Consider the following 22,564-nt stretch of genomic DNA (forward strand, 5'->3'; position numbering starts at 1 on the left):
GGCTAACCAATACAATAGCTCTTTGTCCTCAAAATTCTGGGTAATGATGAAATTCCATGTAAAAGAATTCTGGAGGGTGTAGTGATTTTCCTGCCTGCATTTCTTTTTTTTTTTTTTAACATGTATTTATTCTGTTAGTGTCTTTTTATTAAGTTCATTTATTCATTTTAGTAATCTGTATACCCAACGTGGGGCTCGGACTCACAACCCCAAGTTCAAGAGTCACAGGCTCTTCAAATTGAGCCAGCTAGGAGCCCCTGAACTTCTCCATAGAAGCTGTCAGGGGACTAGAATCTTACCCCAGGAAATATAGATAAACACTTGCTGTCATCAGAAACCAGGAAAATGGTCACAAAGTGAGAAGTGTGTGTGAAAAGAGACACATCATGTTTCTGGGAAAGTGTTCCTGCTGAACACACACTCTCAACCACCAGCAGGCTGCAGGGTAACCAAAAAGGACACCAGTGGGCACATATGTGCTTATTCTCAGGCAGCCTTGAGCTGGGTCTCACCTGCCTGAATCAAGGAATCAGATGTGCCCATAACTAAGAAGTTTCTGAGTTCAATTGTCTGGAAATGAATCATTTTTGCTGTAAAAGATTCCTGACATTAATATTAATTGAGTAGCTGCTATGTGCTGGGGGGCGGGGGGTGGGGACACAGTCCCTGCCCTCAAGTTGGGGAAATACCTCGGCACATAGAAAACAATAAATCGCTCATCAAAGACACTGAATGATGTTTGAGCATGAAGAGTAAACTGCGTGGAGTGATAGAGACCCTCAAGCCACACACTCAAAGTACCTTCAGCATCTATGATGTTTGACTTCAATGAGCAATTCTGTAAAAGAAACTTAAAGCTTTTTTCATCAACAAATATTGGATTCTCTAACCTGGCAATGAGATACCTGCCCGACCCTGTGGATTTTGTCTACGAAGCCTGTGATTTAAAACTACATGCCACGAGGAAGCAGAATGCATGCGTTCTCCCCCAGGCAGACAGAGCCTAGTCCTGTGGGAACAGACAAGGCTTGCAGCATTTCCTATTGGCATGAGTTTCTGAGATGCCTCCAACCCTGTCCCATCCCCAGCACCTGCCAGTCTCTTCTTAATCAGCAGAGTTCACAACGGCCCACACCTTGCTCTCGGTGCCCCCCCTGCATCCATTCACACACCACCAGCCCACTTGGAGCTCATGGTGTCAATGCATGGAAAGCCCCATTATTTTAGTTTTTAGGTGAAATCCTGTGCCCAGAACACACCTTTCAGAAGGGCACCGGCAGGGGAGCTCTAAGTGGTGGGGAAGGTAGAGAGAGAGGCAGGTGGGCAGGCAGAGAGAGAGTGTGCAGGGGAGTTGGAGGGGGAGCCGGCTGTGAGGAGGGGCTCATCCTCCACCTCCTGGGCTCCCAGACCCAGCAGGAGAGGCGGGCATCGTGGAAGCAGGGAAGGACAGGTCTCAGCTGCTAAGGGACACAGGGTGGTTTGGGACCAGAGCAATTTGGGAGAAGAAATGGGGGCGGGGGGGGGAACGAGGCGGGCAGAAGTGTCATGTGCAACACTTTTTTTCTTAGAAAGCTAAGGCCGAGCCTTCAGGGAGAGGATGACTCCTTTCTTTTTCAGAACAACAAGGAATAGGTGATTCCATCTCCCTCTCAGGAACGATGCACAGCTCAGGGCTTCAGCACTGAAGGAGCCCTTCGGGGTGTTGGTGGTGACCATCATCATCATCATCATCATCATGACCGCATAGCAAGACAGCCCAAATTGTGCCCTTACTGCGAGTCAGACACTCTTCTCGTGCTTTTTCCAAATCAGCTTGTTTATACAACAACAATTTTACTGAAGGAGATTCAGAAATGCAGAGAGGGTAAGTAACTTGTCCAGGGCCACATAGCTGAGAAGTGGACAGAACTGGGCTGGAACCCAGGTTTTCTGAGACCCTACCATCAGCTGGCTTTTGAACATAAGCCTCAGCTAATTTTCCTAGCAGGGAAAATGTTCTGAGTTGCCATCACACATTTAATGGCCACAAACTACTCTTGTGAATTATTTCTCTTTTGTAAAATTGGCCAAAGTGTGCAATGATCCCATCTGTCCCAAAGTCATCTTGTACACCCTACAGTAATGATGTGGGGATGAACTTCATTCATCTACATAGGCTGTAATTTTGAAATATTTATGACCCAATACAGCCTGAGGATTATTTAAAAATCAATTTTATAGCATCATCAATCTCCTTTCCTCACACAAGAAGGCATGCAGGGGTCAACAGAGAGAAAATAAAGTAGAAGAAGACACCTTGGAATAGTCTTGGATGGCTCTCCACTCCTACATCTAATCACTATCCCTGAAAGATCTCTTGCTCCTTCCACTCCCATCCGCCACCCTGCACATTGCCATGATTCCTCTTCCTTAGCTCTTCCAGAGTTCTCTGCAATGGCTTCCTGCCTCAAGGCTGCTAACCCTTTTCATCATAGCCAGAGGAATCCTTCTAGAAAATCCCATCAGGTCATTCTCTTGCTTAAAAGGATCTGATGACAGAGACAGAAAGCAGGTGGTGGTTGCCAGAGCTGGGTGGAAAGGCAAGGGAGGCAGAGTTGTTTCATGGGCACAGAGTTCCAGTTTGGGAAGGTGAAACATTTCTGGAGCCGGATGGTGGCAATTGGTGTGCCATGATATGAACGTACTTACTGTCACCAAAAGATACACCTAAAGATGGTTAAAATTGTCGATCTTACTTTATATATATTTTACCACAATAAAAAAAAATAAAAATAGGAACGCCTGGCTGGCTCAGTTGGTAGAGCACATGACTCTTGATCTTAGGGTCATGAGTTTAAGCCCCATGTTGGGCATAGAGCTAAATGAATGAATGAATGAATGAATAAATAAAAGTGTATCTGGTGATTCCTAGTGGTCTCAGGATACAACATTCCTCAGAAAGACAAACAAGGCTCCTCAGAATGTGGTCCCAGTCTTCATTAGCAACCCTATCTCCCACTTCCTTGCAGGGGCCACATGCTCACAGCATGTCCCACCCATTCTGCTACCCAGTCACAGCATGCCTTCTCACGATACCTTGTCTCTGTCTATACTGTTCCTTCTCTCTAGAATGTATTTTTCCCCCTGCCCCCTCAATGGTCAAGAGCGGCTTAATCTGTAAGACCCATTTAAACCAGGTCACCTCCTCAGAGAAGCCTTCCCACCTCGACACACCTGGCACAGATATGCCTTCTTTCTCTAAGGCACAGGCCCTGCCTTTGTCCCAGTCAGGCTCCCCAAGGCCTAGCAGACACTCAATAAATGTTTGTTAACTGTTTAATGAATAAGATTTTTGTCTCCATCCTGGGGGAGATTTTGAGACATACATAAATGAAGTGATTCATTTCTTAAAAGTATGATGCAATCTAGAGGTGGAATAGCATCTTCTGAGAGAGAGAGAGAGAGAGAGAGAGAGAGAGAGAGTGATCTTTGTGGATCTGGGAGGAGGTCAAGTTTGAGTGAGGACAAGCCTTCTGGACAGAGGTGTCAATGACAGCAAAGCCCCCCTGTCTTTCTTCCAGGAAGAGAAAGATGAGATCCAGGCTAAGGCTTTTTCCAGATTCCAACTTTCATGCCCCCTACCCCCACCCCAGGCTTTTGTGTTTCTCCATACAGATCAGAAGCCCAAGTGTAACTAAGGGACGTGGGCTGTTTTCAGGCTGTCCGGCATCTGAAACCCCTTCTGTTGTTTGAGGAATTCCTCACTTTATGAGTTTTAGTGGAGGCAGAGCCTGCTTTCCTCCCTGGAAGGTATATGTTCCTGATACCTGCTTCCCCGGCCTGTCTTACAGTGAGGTGTGGTGCGAGTGACTCAGGCTTGGCCAGACGCCCCACCCAGGATTTTGATTCTAGAAAGAATGACCCAAGGAAAAGGGGATAGTAGAGAGTCCCTTCTAGGGGCAGCAGCTAGGCTGCCTTGGGTTTCAATAAAGATGGAGCCAATGCAGGATCGAGGGCCAGTGTCTTGCACCCACATGAAGTGCAGAGGGGACTGGTGTCAGGGGTCCAGAGGCTGAAACAACAGGGATCTTTCTGAGCAAGGTGATTTTGTCTGCAATGTGATTTTGGCTGTGGTTCTGGCTAGATGCCCGCCCTAGTCCCCACCCATTTAAAGGCCCAGTTTGCCAGCCTCCCTCATGATCAGTAAGAAATAATGGTCTCATATTTAAGTCCACTGGAGTCGTTTCTGCTACTTGCAGCTAAGGGCTCTAGTGCAATAATTAACCTTGTCCAAGCTGGGTCCTGGGGTTCTAGGAAAGGGAAGGGAAACCTGCATTTTCTGAGCACCTAAGAGGTAACACAGCAAAACATGCTTTTCTCATTGAGGCTCTGAGAGTCCTGAGGGCCCCGTGAGGGTCTCCTCTAGGCCGGCCAGATGCCTGTGGATGCATGTCCAGCCTGAGCTTCAGCAGCCAGCCTCCCCATCCCCAGGCCTTCAGGGGCTGCCTGTGTGGCCACAACCTGTCAAAGCCCCAAGACTGCCTGCTGCCCGCTGCTGAGCAAATTCTCATTTCACCAACTTCCTGGAGGTTGTGGGTTTTTAAAATCTCTCTTACTGGGTCTCGTGTTCTATATCCATTGGTTCAAGAAACAAGTTGCTGCCTTTTCCCCTTTATTTCCGGAAGCTGTGGGACAGTTGTAGCAGGGCTGCTGGGTTCCGTTTGAACACACTGGGGCTGGCTGGCAGCTCTCCGAGTTGCAGAGCCAGGAGCAGGGCCAGGGATCCTCCATCCATTAGCATTGATTAGAACAATCTCCGTCTCCAGGCATCTCAAGGCACATTAATAGCAGAGCAGGGTGGCATCAGCTCCCCTCTTCCAGGGGCTGCTTTTGATAGAACAAGCTCTTAAGGGTTTTGCTTAGATGTGTGACACCCCCAAATTTCTCACCTGGGCTTATCCTGGCTTTCAGGAAATCCAGAAAAGAAATTGTCCAAATTAGGGAGTTATTGTATTCAAAAGCATTCCTTCCTCTACAAAAGGTTGCTTCCCTGGATTCTCTTCGTTACTGGGTCTGATGCAATTGGGAGTTTGTTTACAGAGCCTGAGAGGACTGAGAGGAAGGAGGGCCACAGGGGGCTGCCTGGAGCTTCTAGCCCCTCCCAGCTAGAGTCCTGGGTGCCTCCAGCTGGGGGCTGGACCCAGGCCAGCCCGAAGCCTTCCTGAGCAAGTAGCCTCAGCTCACCCTGTCCTGAGGCCACTGTGTGCTTGCCCGTGACTCCTCCCTCTGTCCATCTTTTTGTTCATTTGTCCATTGGTCGTCCATTTCTTGGCACCCAGTGTATCCTCCAGGCTCCTTGCTAGGCACTGGGGCTCCTCAGGCAAATCCCGGAGGCATAATCCTGCCTTCCTGGTGCCTCAGCCTGTTGGGGAATCAAACCCAGGAGAAGTGATGTCATGTGTTTCATGTCAGGGAGCTTGCCCAGCTGGGAGAGGAGGGGAGTGTCATTTCTGCTGAGATTCTGGAAATGAGAAGATGAAGATGTAAGGAAAGAGGGAAAGAGCAGGAGCAAAACTCAGAAGGGGCTGAAGCCCAAGAGAAAGAGGAGAAGCCAAGGCATAAGGAGAAAGGCTCCAATGGAGATCACTGGGGGGCTCGTGAGTCCCCTGAAGGATTCTGAGTTGATTCTGTTTATCTCACGAGCACGTACATAGCACAGTTCAAAGCGCTTTATCCATCTTAACTCATCAAATCCTCATAATGACCCTCTGAAGAGGTATTATTATCATCATCCCCATGTCACAAATGGGGAAACCGAGGCACGGACTAGTTAGGTAACCTGCCCAAGATCACATAACTAGTGAGGAGTAGAGCCAGGATTCAAACTCAGGCCATCTGGCTTCTTCTGAGTCCAACCAGGAGCTGCAGCTAAGTGCTGCTGAGGATTTTAAGCAGGAAAGTAATGTAAGGGTCAGACTTGCATGTTTTACAAGATCCTCCCCATGAAGGGGGCAGGAGGTTAGCGTAACCAGTCTCCCCAGCGTGGCCTGCACTTGTTAAGCTGCCTATGTGGCTGAGCTGGTTACGGCAGAAGGAGGTGAAGAGGCAGAAAAGATTGCTCCTCTGGACACCAAGCTCTCCCTGGGTGGGCTGCATTCCAACATGCTGTCCAGAGCTCTCTTCTTGGGGTCGGGCCCATCCAAGGCTGACTCCCACACAAGGAGAAGCAAGTGTAGCCCTTCTGTCCTCCCAGAGGCATCCCCTGGGGCAGCGGACCAGCGGAGGGAAATGCAGACCTTCTTCCTCCTCTCAGTGGCTCTCCTCTTTTCCTCTGGTGACTCCTTTTCTCCTGAAGCTTTCTGGTGCCTGACATCTGCTGCAATCTCTCCAGCCCACACTCGTGTCTCCCTTCTCTCGACGTGCATAGCACTTACTGTGAGAGCCACACAATCGATTCCTGTGTGCATTGTTCTCTAACTGTTCTGTGTTCATTCAACCGTTCAACTGTCCTGAATTGTCTGGAGATGAGTCATAATTTGGGAGATGTTGAAGATTTGTTGCTTTTATGTACCCGAACTTAAATATATAGATATAAGTGTATCACTGACTTCTTCAACAACAACAGAGTGAGAACATCATGAACATTTTTTTGTGATGATTAAGGCTCATTGCTGTATGCCTCGGCCCTGTCTGGGAGAGATTTGTCGGGTGCCCTTCCCCTGATTGGCACCAACCTCTAGAACTTTTTCATGTGCTTTTTATGGGTTTGATGTCTCTGCCCTGACAACTGATTGCCTTGCATAGAGGGGATCCCGACACAGCCCCTGGGGACAGGCCTTCTAAAGCCTCGGCTCTTACTCTGCCCTGAATCATCAGATGAGAAAGGTAGAGTGTATTAGGAAGGACTCCCAGGTGTAATTCTACTCCTGCCTTCTATGCAACCACCTCTAGACCCACCACAGGCTTGGAAACCAGGTAGGTGAGCACCCAAGAACCAAAAAGAGAAGGACACCCTCCCAGCTCCTCGTGAGCTCGGGGGTTGGCACCCCACCTCTGGGATCTCTGCCAACGTCCTTAGAGGTACAGGCTGTGTCATAATCATTTTTGGAATCCCAGCCTCTAGGATAGTGTCTGAACATGGTAGACCCTCAATACTTTGTGACCTGGCAAGAAATGGATTGAGTGTGAGTTAGGGCTTGGGAGTGCTCCTTTGAGTGTGGTGTGTGTGTGCACTCATGCGGGAAGTTGAGGAAGGACTTCTCAGGGGACCTGCCACACTAACTTCAAGGCTCTTCGTGTGCTCTTCATAGCAGATGCAATCCCGTGTTTATGGCATTTGTGAATTTACTGAAGTTCTAGTGATTTCATATATGGTTGGGTGCATGGTAAGCATTCAGTGCAAAGAGTTGCTATGAGCGGGGCAGCCCGGGTGGCTTAGCGGTTTAGTGCCTGCCTTTGGCCCAGGGCGTGATCCTGGAGACCCAGGATGGAGTCCCATGTCAGGCTCCCTGCATTGGAGCCTGCTTCTCCCTCTGCCTGTGTCTCTGTCTCTCTCTCTCTCTCTGTCTCTCTCTGTCTCTCTCGCTTTCTCTCTGTCTCTCATGAATAAATAAATAAAATCTTAAAAAAAAGAAGAAGTAGAATTGCTATGAGTGGAAATGCCCCCCTTGATCACCTGGATTCACTCACAAAACAAAACTTTGCTAAATGCCTTCTATGGGTCAGTCAGAGACACCAGGGATGCAAAAGGCAGATGAAGGTCTGCCTACTGGACGCTCACAGGTTAACTGGAGAAATGGGCATGTAATTAATTAAAGGGAACAGACAACGAACGAGAAGGTGCCCTCTCCCTGCAGAAGTGTTGAGTGTAAAAACAGAGATTTCCATATGAAAATAAAATCAGCCACCGACTCACTGGCAGATATATACTCAGCCACCCACCAGCCTCGAATAACTAAACATTATTCCCGGGCTGGCAAACTTGGGAGTTTCTGTCTTCCATCTCGGGTAGCACAGTCTTATTTATTGTAATAGAAGAAGATTGAACTCAGACAGGCTTGTTTTTTAATTTTAACTCTATCGTTTACCAATTTGGACACGTGATGTAGCCTCCCTGAGAGTCAGTTTATTCAACCACACAGTGGGATTATAATACTTGTCTTTTGTTGAAAGGGTACTAGCAATACAGGATTAGTAAAGAAAACTCTTGGGGTGCCCGGCTGGCTCAACTGGTAGAGCATATGGCTCTTGATCTCGGGGTCCTGAGTTGGGGCAAGGCACCTGGGTGGCTCAGTTGGTTGAGCAGCTGACTCTGGACTTTGCCTCAGGTCATGATCTCAGGGTCCTGGAATTGAGCCATGCTTTGGGCTCTGCTTTCATCAGGGAGTCTGCTTCAGGATTCTCTCTCTCCCTCTCCCTCTGCCCTTCCCTTGTTTGTGCTGTCTCTCGAATAAAGAAGTAAATCTTTAAAAAAGAAAGAAAGAAAGAAAGAAAGAAAGAAAGAAGAAAGGAAAAGAAGAGAAAAGAAAGAAAAGAAAAAATAAAAAAAAGAAAAGAAAAGAAAAGAAAGAAAAGAAAAGAAAAGAAAAGAAAAGAAAAGAAAAGAAAAGAAAAGAAAGAAAAAAATTTCTTACCACCAGGAAGCTCACAGTCTGGCTGAGAGAGATTGATATGTCATAGACATATGCTTAAAGCTATTTAAAAATATCATGTCATTTGTTGAGTGAAAAAAGAAAGTTACTATTGTATTAGTTGAGATTCTCCAGGGAAAGAAAGCCAATAGGATGTGTGTACATACAGAAAGATTTTTATTACAAATAATTAGCAAATCCAAAATCTGCAGGGTGGGCCTTATAGGCTAGAGACCCAGGAAAACCAATGTTTCTGTTTGAGTCTAAAGGCTGCCTGACTAAAGAAGAGCTGATGTTTCAGATGAAGTCCAAAGGCTATCTGCTGGAGAAGTCTCTCTTGTTCAAGGGAAACTACTCTTTTGTTGTTTCCAGGTCTTCAACTGACTGGATGTGGCCCACCCACAGTATGGAGCACAATCTGCTTACTCAAAAAAAAAAAAAAAAATCTGCTTACTCAAGATCCACCAATTTAAATGTTAATCTCTCCCCAAAACACACTCACAGAATAATGTTTGATCAAATACTTGGGCACCCTGTGGCTCAGCCAAGTTGACACATTAAATTAACCATTATATGGAGCAGAGTGAAGAATGTAATCTCATAAATGTGAAACCACAATCATATGTCCAAACAAAAAGAGAGAGGTCTAGAAGGCAATCACCAAAACGCTAAAGTGGTCACCTCTCAGAGTCAGGCTCTCAAGGTCTTTTTAATCTCCCTTGTACTTTAATGTATTGTTTCATTTTTTTGGTAGAATGAGTGCTATTACATTTTCGGTTAATATTATCATCATCACTATCATCATTACAAAAGCAATCAAGCATTTTAAAAAATACTCTATTGCCTGGCACACAGGAAATGCTGGGGAAATGGCAGGATGCTGGAACCCTTCACCAAGAGGCCGGTTGTCCAAAAGCCGGTTCAGAATGCCTGACATTCTACGAGTGAAGTTTTGTTCTTCAAATGGAAGAGTTTTCTTTCCTCTTAAAATACAAGTTGTGAAAAAAAAAATACAAGTTGTGGCTGAAGAAACACCACTTGAAGACTTATATGTTTGTTTGGAAGTAGGCTCTTTATTTATTCATGAGACACAGAGAGAGAGAGAGGATCCCTGGGTGGCGCAGCGGTTTGGCACCTGCCTTTGGCCCAGGGCGCGATCCTGGAGACCCGGGATCAAATCCCACATTGGGCTCCCGGTGCATGGAGCCTGCTTCTCCCTCTGCCTGTGTCTCTGCCTCTCTCTCTCTCTCTTTGACTATCATAAATAAATAAAAATTTAAAAAAAAAAAAAAAGAGAGAGAGGCAGAGACACAGGTAGAGGGAGAAGCAGGCTCCATGCAGGGAGCCCGACATGGGACTCGATCCCGGGTCCCCAGGACCACGCCCTGGGCTAAAGGCAGTGCTAAACCACTGAGCCACCCAGGCTGTCCAACCTACATGTTTTTTAATGAAGGGATGACTTGATTTTTTTTCCTCTTAAAGCCCGTACACTGAGGGTTAGAAAACAGTTACACGGCCAAGGGGTGTCCAGGAGACTCCAGAAATGGGGCAACCATGGGCACAGAGGGATGCCTGCACACAGCAAGAGTAAACTTCACCCACTGCAGGCCTGATGGAAAACAGTTCTACAGGCGTGACCCAGCCGTAAGCCAGGGAATGTCTGGAAGACTTCCCTGACCAAGCTCCCTTGATTTTCCCACCTATCTGGGCTCTATGGGACTCTCATTTAGCACCTCCAGGTGGAGTGAACAGTGGGGTAACTCTTCAACTATCCACTAAACAGAAATATCGACAAGGATCATCCAGGGATTTGAATGAAGAGTCCCACTCAAATGTTTTGCGTGTCAGTAAAATATCTGCCATATGGCAAGAGAGGAAGAAGTTCCTCTGAAATGACCCACTGCTCTGTGCAAATAAACCACCAAAATAATTTATGAGTAAACTCAACTGGGAAGACTCATTCATTCTGCAAAGTACACCGACTGTGGCCATTCCGCAGGCCATTAACTCCACTAATTACAGCAGTGATTCAAGAGAGAAGGCTCCTTGCTGTGGACGGGGACAGGCATCTCCCTCCCTCCTCTATGCCCCATCCCCAAACACAGAGAAAGGAGGGGGAAAAAAAAAACCAAACCCTAGCATTCACCGAACATGTGTGATAAGCCCAGTATCTATCTTCCTATGGGGTAGCTCTGCAACAACCCTTGAGGTAGGGATGATTTTCACAGGTTCGGGAGATGAAGTTGGGGGGGGTGGGCGGGGGTCATGGGTACCCAAGGTTAGGCTGGAATTTCGGATCTTCAGGCTTGGAATTCAGCGTGCTCCCTCTTGTTCCAGCAGCTTCTTCCCACCAAGTAATTTAGCAAAACTCACAAGATATGTAACAACTTCTCAGTACTTTCTTTGTGAGCGGTCTGCTCCCTCCTGTGCTTCCCAGCATGTTGGGTGTGGATGTTTAAAGCATTTTATCTTCACAGGGTGAAACCCCTGGAGGAGAGAGGCTGGTCTGAGCTTTCCCAGGGGCCCTACAGCACCCAGCAGAGTTCTGGCACAGTGCAAGCAGAGATGCCCCTGAGTGCCCAGACCGGTGCCCAGGTCCGCATCCAGGTTCTCCTGCTCACCAGCTAGGGGTTCTGGTGTAATTCTTAACCTCTCTGTGCTTTAGATTCCTGATCTCTGGGCCGCCTGGTGGGTCAGCGGATGAGCGTCTGCCTTCGGCCCAGGTCGTGACCCCTGGGTCCTGGGATCGAGTCCCATGTCGGGCTCCCCACGGGGCGCCTGCCTGCTTCTCCCTCTGCCTGTATCTCTGCCTGTCTCTGCGTCTCCCATGAATAACTAAATAAGGGGATCCCTGGGTTGCTCAGTGGTTTGGCCCCTGCCTTCGGCCCGGGGTGTGATCTTGGAGTCCCGGGATCGTGTCCCACGTCAGGCTCCCTGCATGGAGCCTGCTTCTCCCTCTGCCTGCTTCTCCCTCTGCCTGTGTCTCTGCCTCTCTATGTCTCTCATGAATAAATAAATAAAATCTTAAAAAAAAAAAAAAATAAATAAAATCTTTAAAAAAAAAAAAAGAAAGAAAAAAAAAAAAAAGAGATTCCTGACCTCTGAGACAGATGTGATGGTCATAGTAGTACCTACGTCACAGTGGCAGTAAGCAGATTAAATGAGTGAATACGAAAGACTTAAAATAGCATCTGACACATGCATTTCACTCAATAAACGTTAGCTTTTTATGTGTCGGGGAACTACAAGTTCCCAGGGCTTTAATTTTCTCTCCCTGAGTTCGGTCAACTGCAGAGGTGTTCAGATACGCACTTGTCCCTCTAGACCCTTGTAAAATACTTTGTAATTTCATAGCGTGCCATTATTTCCAAGCAGTTTTTCACCCATGATTGCAGATGATCGTAATGATAGAAGTTGGTGCTCAATGAGTGTTTGATGATTGAATGAAAGCAGAAATGTTAGAAGCTAAGTTACAGAGTGCAGCAAAAACTTGCCCAAGGTCACCCAGGGAGATGGCAGGACAACCCAGACCTTCTGACAAAGAATTAGTGTGCTTGCCTGTTCCCTCCCTGCCTCCCACAGAGGTTCGGTCCCCTGACAGTCGCCTTCAAGGGTCTCTGTCCCACCCCCACTCCGGTCAACCTCCACCAGTATGTCCCCTTGCTTGGGCTGTCTCTAATTTCTAAGCTTGAAACTCACTGGTCATACAGAAAGCATTTTATCTGACCTTCCACATGCAAATTCTTTCCATTGGGATTTCTTGGTGTCCGGCTCCACCCCAGCCCACATGGCCATAAACACTTGTGTGTCTGCAGCTTGGCCCCAGGGATTCCAGAAATAACATCAGGGCCCTACATTAGAACGCTAGGACATAGTAAGGCATTTTTGCATCCACACAGGCCCTTCCCAACCCAGGCCTCTCCTGTCCGTCAAAGCACAAAGCAACCTTTACAAGTCAGGACAGGGAGGGGCACGTAGGAGGGAGTTTAGATTTCTGGAAAGTCTGTACCTTCTCCTGCCATCTGTGTGAACTCTCAGATCTTCCATTCTAGAGATTCTCCAGATCTGCTCCAGCCCCCATGTGGATTTAAAATTCCTTCTCAGCTGTGGCATTCTTTGGCTTTGAAACATCCACTCCCTTAGACGTGCTAGAACTGGAATCGTAGCAGTGTGAGCCCAGATGGCAATTTTCATCTTAGGATGGCACAGAGGCCTCTTCCCAGACACCCAGGACGGGCTACCTTATGTGTCAGGCGCTGGCAAAGTGCCAGGAGGGAAGGGAGTGGCTGGAGGGGTGTGCCTAGTCTTAAAGAGAAAAGAAAGTGCTAGAGATGACCCTGAATACAAAGCATGTGGGGCAAACTTTCTCACTTCTCAAGAGTGTGAACAGCAGAAAGTCCAGGAGAAAGTCAAAAGTGAACATCGAGGGAGACAAGTTTAGGTTTTCACGTGTCCTCTGAAAAATAATACTAGAAAACAAAACCCATATACACATAAAACGAGATAGAAGAAACATGTATTTAGATGCATAACCTGCAAAGACGAGGAAGAGATATAACAACAGCTGCTTTGGGCGGGGAGGGTGTGTCGAATGTGTGTTTTTCTCCAAAACATCCTGACTGTCAGAATAAAATTAGAATATCTGGCCATTGCCCGAGAGACCTGCCTGGACTTTCTTGGGGGGTTTTACAAGAGAATTTTAGGTTTTGGGTGCCCGTCTGAAAACTCGAGTTGATCACGAAGACACATTCTTAGGCGACTTTCTCCAGGAACAAATTCCTCTTTAACGGGGATGGGATTATTTCTAATTCGCAGCTCCAATCGCAACGTCATTAAAGGCTGCGTTCAGCGTCTGGAGCTCCAAACCTTTGTCACGAATGGGAAGGTGGAGGAAAGAAAGGGGCTTGTGCAACCAAAGAGCCGCTTCTGTCAGCCTCGCGGGTCCTCCCCGCCAGGGCCGAGTGGAGCCGCAGCGGCATCAGCCCGCTAGGTGCAGCGCACTAGATGCAGTGCACGATCTGCAGCGCTGCTGCAGCAGGAGACGCCGCTACGGCGGCAGAGGTGGTGCGAACCTCCCGCTCCCGTGCCGCACCCACAAGCGCTGGGGGTGGCGCGAGGCTGAGGGGAGTTGGTAACAGCATCGCCATGGCAACAGTGACGTCCTTTTACCCTGGATCTAATTGGAGGAAACCCCGTGGCCGAAGCCGCAGCCTGCCGGCCAACCGAACTTGCCCAAGCCGACCCACCCTCCTAGCCTCCGCTTCCCCTCCCGCCCCGCCCTCTTTGCCCCCTTCCGCGCGCTCAGCCTTCATTGGCCAGCCGCGGAGCCGGAGGCGGGACTCCCGGGAGCAGCTCGGCGCGTCATTGGGCGACAGGAGCGAGGGCAGCGGCGCGGCGGCCCGCCCCTCGGCTCCGGGGTAGGCTGAGACGGGAGGGTCCTCGGCTAAAGCCCAAAGCGGATCAAAGTGGTGGGACTCGCGCCGCGGCCGCGGAGACGTGAAGGTGAGCGCCGCGGTGGCCTCGGGTCGTCCCCGGTGGCCGGGTCCGAGGGCAGGGCGGGAGGCCGGCCCCGCGCGAGTGGGCGGCCTCGACGCCGCGCTCCTCGGGGACGGCTCTGGCGGCAAGGTGTGGGCCAACGGCCGCTTCCATCTTGGGCCGGGCGGGCGCGGGCGCGGGCGCGGGCGCGGGCGCGGGCGCGGCCCTGCCTCCCCCCACCCCCGAGCCGCGCGGGCCGCCTCCGCGGGGGGCGCCCCTCGGCCTCCCGGGCGCCGGCGGGGAGCGTGGGCGGGGGAGGGAAATTCAACTGGGCGGCGCGTGCGGGGACGGACAAAAGGGGCGGCGGGGCGGCGGGGCGGGCGGCGCGGGGCGGCGGGCGCATTGTCTGAGGGCGCCGCCCCCGCCTCCCGCCCGCAGGCCGTCCGCACGCCTCCTCGCGATCCGGGTCGGTGCTCGCCCTCGCTCTCCTCTCCGCGTCCCCATGGAGAAGACGGAGCTGATCCAGAAGGCGAAGCTGGCCGAGCAGGCCGAGCGCTACGACGACATGGCCACCTGCATGAAGGCCGTGACGGAGCAGGGCGCCGAGCTGTCCAACGAGGAGCGCAACCTGCTCTCGGTGGCCTACAAGAACGTGGTCGGGGGCCGCAGGTCCGCCTGGCGGGTCATCTCGAGCATCGAGCAGAAAACCGACACCTCGGACAAGAAGTTGCAGCTGATTAAGGACTATCGGGAGAAAGTGGAGTCCGAGCTGAGGTCCATCTGCACCACGGTGCTGGTGAGTCCGCGCTCGTGCGCGCTCGTCCGAGCTGCGCAGGAGGGAAGGGGTGGCGGGAGCCGGTCCTTTTGTGTGTGAAAGCCCTTTCATTGAGAATTTCACGGGGACGGGGAAAGAAACGTGGGCCGGGGCTTGCCTGATTGTCTGCGGACGCGTGGACGGTTGGAGATGTGGTTGTTTCGCTTCGTGAGACTCAAAAAGCTGCTTTTCCAGGGGTGGTGGTGGTGGTGGTGGTGGGGAAGCAGATCTCTGCCCAGGTGCTGGGCTGCTCCCGAACCGTGCAACTTTGAAACATCCAAGTAGGTCTGTGCGAGACTGAGCATCATTTTCGTCCGCGGGCTGAGATCTGGGAAGCCTTGAAATGTGCGGCATCAGCTCGCAGGCTCCAGCCTTCTCGAACGAACGTGCAGGCACCTTTTCGTTAGAGACACTTCTGCGTGGAGTAGGTTTTCCTCGCAAAGCTAGTAACGGGAATTTGTACTTCAGAAATCTGAACAGATAGCTCATCTTTCAAGCAAGAGTATCCGTTGAGCTTTTCCGTGCTTAAAAAAAAAAAAAAAGGCAGTGGAGGGGGTGCGAGAGTTCTAGTTCTGTAACTGAAAAAGGTACAGATAAATGTAAAGGACAGAGTGTCCTGATAAATTTCAGTATCTGGTAACATTTTTTTTTGCTATTTTAAGTGTTTAGTTACACTTAAACGCTAATGTATCAAATCAAATTCGTTTCTGGAGCAGGCAAGAAAGCTTTCCAGGTTTCAAACTGTCCAGTCTTAGCAAGGGTGGCTATTGGGTGGAGTAGGTAACTGCTCTGATTCACTCTTATTAGTGAGAACATTTTTAGCTTTGTCATGGCATTGGATCTTTTGATCGGTAACAAGTTCTTAAATTTTAAATGCCATCATCATATCCCGGAGTGTTATTCTTAAGTACCACTTTTACAAAAGGCCTACTGGATTTTGATGTTTTAGGAGGGCTTGAAAGGCAAGCATGCTAGATTGGTGATTATTCAGGAAGGAATAGAGGAGAAAATGCCTCTTTCCTTCCCGACCTTCCTTTCCCTGCCCCATCAGATAGGTGCGGCAGGAAATTTTTTCTCTTTTTTAGTTCTTGAAGGTAGTTTTGTATTACAAAGAATGAGTGATCTGGTCTGAATCATGGCTAACGGAGATAGGAGGTAAAGCGGCAATGCGGAGAGTGCACTTTATGTTGTATTTATAGGTTTCTTTAGCTTCCACTCCCTGCCTGGCATTGAGGAGGCACTTTGAAAGCTTTTTGAACTGAATTGCTGCCACTTGGCTTCAAGAAATTTCCCAACTTGAAAGTGATGGCAGACTTAAATAGCATATGGTAATGGTTATTGACAACATAGACTTTATTATCAAGGGAAGACTCGTACAAATTCCATATGTTAAGGAGAAGTTTTTTTGTGTGTATATGTAGTAGTTTGGTGGCTCTCACGGCATGTTTCATCCTCTTTCTGTTCAGTTATTACTTTGCGTTTTGTTACTTACCTTGCAGCAATTCAGAATTACCACAGAGCTTTTCCTGTTTTCTAAAAGCAAGTGAACTCTGGGTCAAAGGAATATTTGTTTTATTTTATGGTTCTTAGAAATTTAGTTTTTATGATGGCATGAGGAGAAAAGAGTTTTGCTTTGTTGACAAGTGACTTGAAAGAGAGACTAAGTGTTCTAGACTTTCATACAGATCATTTCAATAGGAGAGAACCCCTGAAATGAGGACAATTTTTTTTATATACCAAGTGAAATAAAGTTTAGTTTGATTAGTTGGAGACACCAGGGTGTAAGTAAAGTTTTTTGTTTTTTGTTTTTTTTTTAAAACAAAATTGCTTAAGTAACTAATTTAGATTTGATGGCCAGGCTATAAAGAAATCCTAGGAAAGCCCATCTTCAAGTTGGCAACTGTATTTGAGAGCTTTGGTATGTGCATGGCACTTTGCTAAGCAGTATGGGGAGGAACAAGACTAAGAACCATAGATTTTCTTCCTCTAATCATTTGTAATAAGGAGTGCATGTGAGAAATACCCCAATGTATAATTTCCGTAAGTTGGTTATGAACAAAATGCTGCATGGTTCAAAGGAAACGGAAACCTCAGGAAAGGCTTTACAAAAGCGTGGTTTTTGGAATGAGCTCTGATGGAGGAGAATCAAGAAAGCGAGGTAGAAACCATTTAAGAGAATGTCAGAGTGAAATTTCTTCATTTGGTTGACCAGGGAGGCATCAAAGGTTTTTGAATGGCGTACATGTGGCAGCATCTAGAATTCATGATTTGAGTGCTAATTACCAGCTTGTAATCTGAACTGACAGATGAGGAGGAAGTGATAAACTAGTGAGCAAGAGTCTGATGATTGATAAGTTAGTAATTTAATGCAGAGTCTACCAAAATAATGAGGAAAAAAGAGTGAAACATGAGATTTCTGAACATGGGTGCTAAAATGAAATTTCCTCTTTTTTCCTTTGGTGAACAAGAAGGTGAATTTGGTGTGGAGAAATTAAGTGAAACTGACTTGTTATATAGAAGACTAGTAAAAGAGTAACCTGAAGGGTAGACAAAACTTTAGTTCTAAATAGAGATTCTTAAGCTCTTGGCTCCTTTATAGAGTAGCAGGTTGGGGTGAAACTATTTGGACTATTTACTCAAAATGACCATGATATACAGCGCTTAACTTTGAAAATCACTCTATTGAGAGGAGGACACTGAACTGGGGAGGCAGGAAAAAAAATTTAAATCCAAATGAGTAATTGTAAGAGCAAAGGAGAGTAAGAGGGCCCAAATGGCCAAGACCAAACTCTTCATAGTATCTTAAAGAGGTTAGGGATTTCACCTGTTATTGGTGTCAGTGTTATTTGTGAAACCAGAGGGTTGGGCTAAGTTTTTGAGTCTCTTTTCATTCTCATTTTTGGAGACTAGAAAGTTCTCTAGGACCTAGCCATTCAACCTCTGTTCTGACATTCTCCCAGCTCTAAAGTCCAGGTTGAAGAACGTGTCATTGACAGTGTATGAAACGTTGGAAAACTAACAACAGTACGGAAATGGTTTCAGGAGGAGATGATGCATGAGTTGTTGGTTTATTGGGAGTAGCAAAGTTTAATCAAGAAAGATTAGAAAGTTACATGACAACCAGGCAATGTAAATAGCATATTTGGGGTATATGGGAGTCATTAAGAACTTAGGTGTGAGGTAAGGGCAAATCAAAGAAACCAAAAGGTTCACTAGAGCCTTCTGAGACTTGGGAACACAAAATCTGTCATTTGCGAAGTCAGTGACCTTGGAGTAAGAACAAGACACTTAGAGAATGTATACATGATAACTTCTGTCACAGGCAACCCCATGTTATCCTTGGGTGTTGATGGTCTTTTAGTAGACTAATCTTAATAATCTGCTTCGGTATAAAATATAAATGTCTAAAACTAAGGTGTATATAAATAAGAATCACTTGAAACGGGATATAGAAACAAAGTTGTTTCTTTTGCATGTGCAAAAGCAAGTGACTTTAATTCAGTAATATGGTTGAATTTAGTTAAAGAGTTCTAAAGTAATCTTTTACTGAAAATGTGTCTTGTGTTATTATTTTGAAGTAAGACTGATATGTTACTCTTGATACTTAATGCAGTTTTATTTACATAATGGAAAAATTATGGGCTCTGGAATCATAGGTACTGTTTTTTGAATAATTGCACCATAGCATTACAGTTTTGTGACCATGGACAAGTTTCTTAAATCTCTTGACCTGTTTCTTCATCTATAAATTGGTGATGATGGTGCCTGCCTTAATAGGCTTGTAGTTGAAATAATATCAAATAACTGATATTTATTGGGCATTTACTATACACTAAGCACTGTTTTAAGCATTTTATACTCCCTTTGTTCCTGTAAAGTTAAGTTGATAGTATTATTTCTGTTTTAAAGTTGAGAGCACTGAGGCATAAGGAAGTTAAAGAACTTGGTCGGTATCACAAAACTAGTAAATGGTAGAGCAGGGACTTGAACCCAAGTGGTAGGACTCCAGATGAGATTAAATAAAACCTGTGTAGTGCTAAATACAGGGTAGCTGACTGAAGATTACAGTGTGAATCTCTGTTTTGAGGAATTTGTACAGTTTAGTATAAGCCACTATGTCTGTACGTTGTGAAGGAAGAAAGATAGGTCTGTAGTGGACAAAACTCCAGTCTATAATTTTGAAGCCCTCCTCTTACACAGGATATTGCAATAAAATTCTAAAACTTCTTGACTCTTGCCTTTAAATTGTTAACTCCTTGAAGCCAAGAGTTGTTTTTGAAGAGTGAGATGGATTAGAATGTTGTGTATTCAGACATACAAGTGTAAAGTTAAATCAGTGGTTCTCAACCAGGGTGAATTTACACACACACACCACCCCCCTTCTCGGGGACATTTAGCAAATTCTGGAGACAGTTTTTGCTTGTCAAGAATGGGAAGGGAGGGGTGCTACTAACATACGGTGAGTTAGAGGCCTGAATGCTGCTAAGCATCATATCATGCACAGGAAGATCCACAACAACAAAGAATTTCCCAGCCCAAAGTGTCAGTAATGCCAGCGTTGAGAAACTGGGCTGGAACATGAATAAAGTGAACAATATTAAGTTGTACTGGATTGTATAAGGCCTCTCTTTGGGTTTTTATTAACATTGGCATCTTGTCAGAACCCTTTGTCTAGACTTCAGTCCATTTTTTTTTCCCTTGTTACTGTCATGTGTGTACTATTTTGACTCTGTAGTTCACTTTTCTGGAACTTAATCATTGAGTCCTGTATTTTCAAGGATGCACATCATGGTTGCCTCCAAAGCTCTAAGCTTTGCTCTTTGAAAAACTTGGCACAGAGAAAAAAGATGCAACTGAAATTATAGTGAAATTTATTAGGAATAGGTAATTAAAATTGATGAACAGTAAATATTCCTCTCTCATTCATAACTGCCATATATGCTAGTGTATATGTATATATACAGTTATGCATATGTGCATATGCATATGTGGTTCCGGGCTTTTAAATCCTTGGTGTGTGTTTATTTGAATGTTGCATAATTATACTAATGCCCTATTGAACATTTAGGTTGTAAACAGTTTTTCTCTATTGCAGGCAACACTGGGAAGGACATCTTTGCTGGATGCTAAATGCTAGGATTTATTTAGGTTAAGTTCTTGGAAGTGAAATTTCCAAATCAAAAGATGGGCTTATCTTTTTTCCACATAGCCCTCAGAAAAGATTGTATGCATTTACGCTGTCACCAGCAATTGTTGAGAATGGCCATTTCCCCCTTATACTCTCCAAGACAGATAGGTTTTTGAGGATAACCAAAATCTAGTGACTGGAAGAGTTCAAATTTTACCTCCTTGTTCAGTTTTGAAGGTAATGAGGACTGCCTTTGTTCTCAGAAAGGGCTAGTTACCAGACTTTTTTTTTTTTAAGTCTCATGTACAGTTTCACTTCTAAAATGGTACCATAGCATGGGATTAGTTAATTTAGGATGCTTAACAGCTGGGTGATCGGCTTGATCATATTGGTGTTCTTAGGTGATATTTCTCAATACCAGGTTTTGTGTTTAAGTTCTTTCAGAGGAAGAACAGAATATATCTTTTTCCTGTTGACTCTAGGTAATAAGGAGGGGTGGTAGAGAAGACATCATTTAAAAGATAGGAAGAAGGCAGCCCCGGTGGCACAGCGGTTTAGCACCGCCTGCAGCTCAGGGCGTGATCCTGGAGACCCTGGATCGAGTCCCACGTCAGGCTCTCTGCATGGAGCCTGCTTCTCCCTCTGCCTGTGTCTCTGCCTCTCTCTCTCTCTCTCTCTCTCTCTCTCTCCCTGTGTGTCTCTATGAATAAATAAATAAAATCTTTAAAAAATAAATAAAAATAAAAGATAGGAAGAGAAGAAAAATTAAAGTTCACCCATTGCTACTTTACTTAAACTCTTAATCCATAGGTAAAGCAATGATGAAGGTTTCTTAAATGCTTCATGATAAATAATATGACCAAATTTGAAAACATTTTTTACATATTGAAGTATTTCAAAACAAAATGATGGTGATGGTATCTAGGACTTCAAAATAATGAGTGAAGACATAAATGAAACAGGAGAGTTCATGAATCAATATAGGTGCAGCTGGCTTTAATGGGAATCCATTATACTATTTGCTCTGTTGTGTATGTTTGAAATTTTCTGTAATTAAAAAGGGTTTTTTCCTCCTAGAAATTCTACTCCTAGGTATTTACACAAGAAGAATGAAAATGTAAGTCCAGAAAAAGACCTAAAAAAGAATGTTTATATAACAGCTCTATTCTAAGAGCAAAAAACTGGCAAGAGTCCATTAATGGTAAAGTGGGTAAACTGTGGTATACTCATACAATGGAATACTACGTAGCAATAAAAATGAGTGGACTGTTGCTATACACTACAAGGTAGATTAATTTCAAAAACATGCTAAGTAAAGGAAGATTCACCAAAAAGTACATCATGTAATCCTATTTATATGAAATTCTAGAACAAGCAGTAGTAGTCTGTGGGTGAAAAGTCAGAATAGTGGCCTCTGTGGGGATGGAGGCAGAGATGGACTTGACTGGAGGGAACTTTCTGTGGTGATTGTAACGTTCTTTATGTTGGTATGGGTTTGAGTTCCACGGGTATGTGCATATGTGAAAACTCACCAAATGTACACCTAACATTTATGCATTTCATCGTACGTAAATTTTGTTTCAAAAGTAAAGAAAACTATTGATGCACATACTGGTGTCTTCAGTTTATGTAGAAACTGAAGGGATGTTCACTGTAGTTGGTAGTTGTTGTGAACTAGGGGTATGATATTTTACACTGCTGTGGTTGAATGGGACACCTGGGTGGCTCAGTGGTTGAGCGTCTGTCTTAAGCTCACAACATGATGCCAGCGTCATGGGATCAAGTCCCACATCAGGCATGCTGCAGGGAGCCTACTCCTTTCCTCTGTCTATATCTCTGCCTCTCTCTGTGTGTCACACTCATGAGTAAATAAATACAATTTTAAAAAAATAAAAATAAAACCTATGGCAAGATAAACTGAAACCTAGGTCTTACTGATGTCAAGGTATGAGCATGTATGGAAAGGTATCAGTACCTCAGAAAGGACTGATAGACTTGGCATCAGGTGAGCTTTTGTTTTTATTTGGTGATGAATATTAATTAGATTGATAGAGTTATGATGTACAGTGGAAGACTTACATAATTGACCAATACTCTAGGGCAGTGTTGTTTGTTTTTTTGTTTTTTTTTTGTTTTGTTTTGTTTTGTCTTTTGTCTTTGTTTTTAGTAAACTCTTTGTCCAATATGGAGCTCAAACTCACTACCCCAAGATGAAGTGTCTCATGCTCTACCAACTGAGCCAGCCAACCGTACCGCTAGGGCAGTAGTTTTCAAACTTCTTAGACTCTGGACATCTTTGCAAACCTAAACATATTGTGGAACCCAAAAGCTTTTGTTCATGTATATTATACCCGTAGGTGTTTACATTATTAGAAATTAAAAGTGAGAATTTTGTAATCCATTTAGAATGCATTTGGAATAATAAACTCATTAGAATAGTGTGTGGTTTTAAAAATTGTGATGTGTGCCTGGGTGGCTCAGTGGTTGAGCATCTGCCTTCCACTCCGGGTGTGATCCCAGAGTCCAGGGATGGAGTCC

The 22,564-nt window shown here is 45.8% G+C and overlaps 1 protein-coding gene across 1 annotated transcript in view; it reads left to right on the forward strand.

Annotated features, from left to right (window-relative positions):
• The first annotated feature begins 13,815 nt into the window (after nucleotides 1-13,815).
• The window catches only part of YWHAQ (tyrosine 3-monooxygenase/tryptophan 5-monooxygenase activation protein theta), a 39,856-nt gene continuing 31,107 nt past the window's right edge, over nucleotides 13,816-22,564 (forward strand). The window contains exons 1-2 of the mRNA XM_072767746.1: nucleotides 13,816-14,111; nucleotides 14,523-14,880. Coding sequence (XP_072623847.1) covers nucleotides 14,587-14,880 — 294 coding nt within the window. The 5' untranslated portion in view covers nucleotides 13,816-14,111; nucleotides 14,523-14,586. The remainder of the gene's footprint in view (nucleotides 14,112-14,522; nucleotides 14,881-22,564) is intronic.

This window comes from Vulpes vulpes, chromosome 8 (assembly GCF_048418805.1).
Source record: "Vulpes vulpes isolate BD-2025 chromosome 8, VulVul3, whole genome shotgun sequence".
NCBI classification, from domain to species: Eukaryota; Metazoa; Chordata; class Mammalia; order Carnivora; family Canidae; genus Vulpes; species Vulpes vulpes.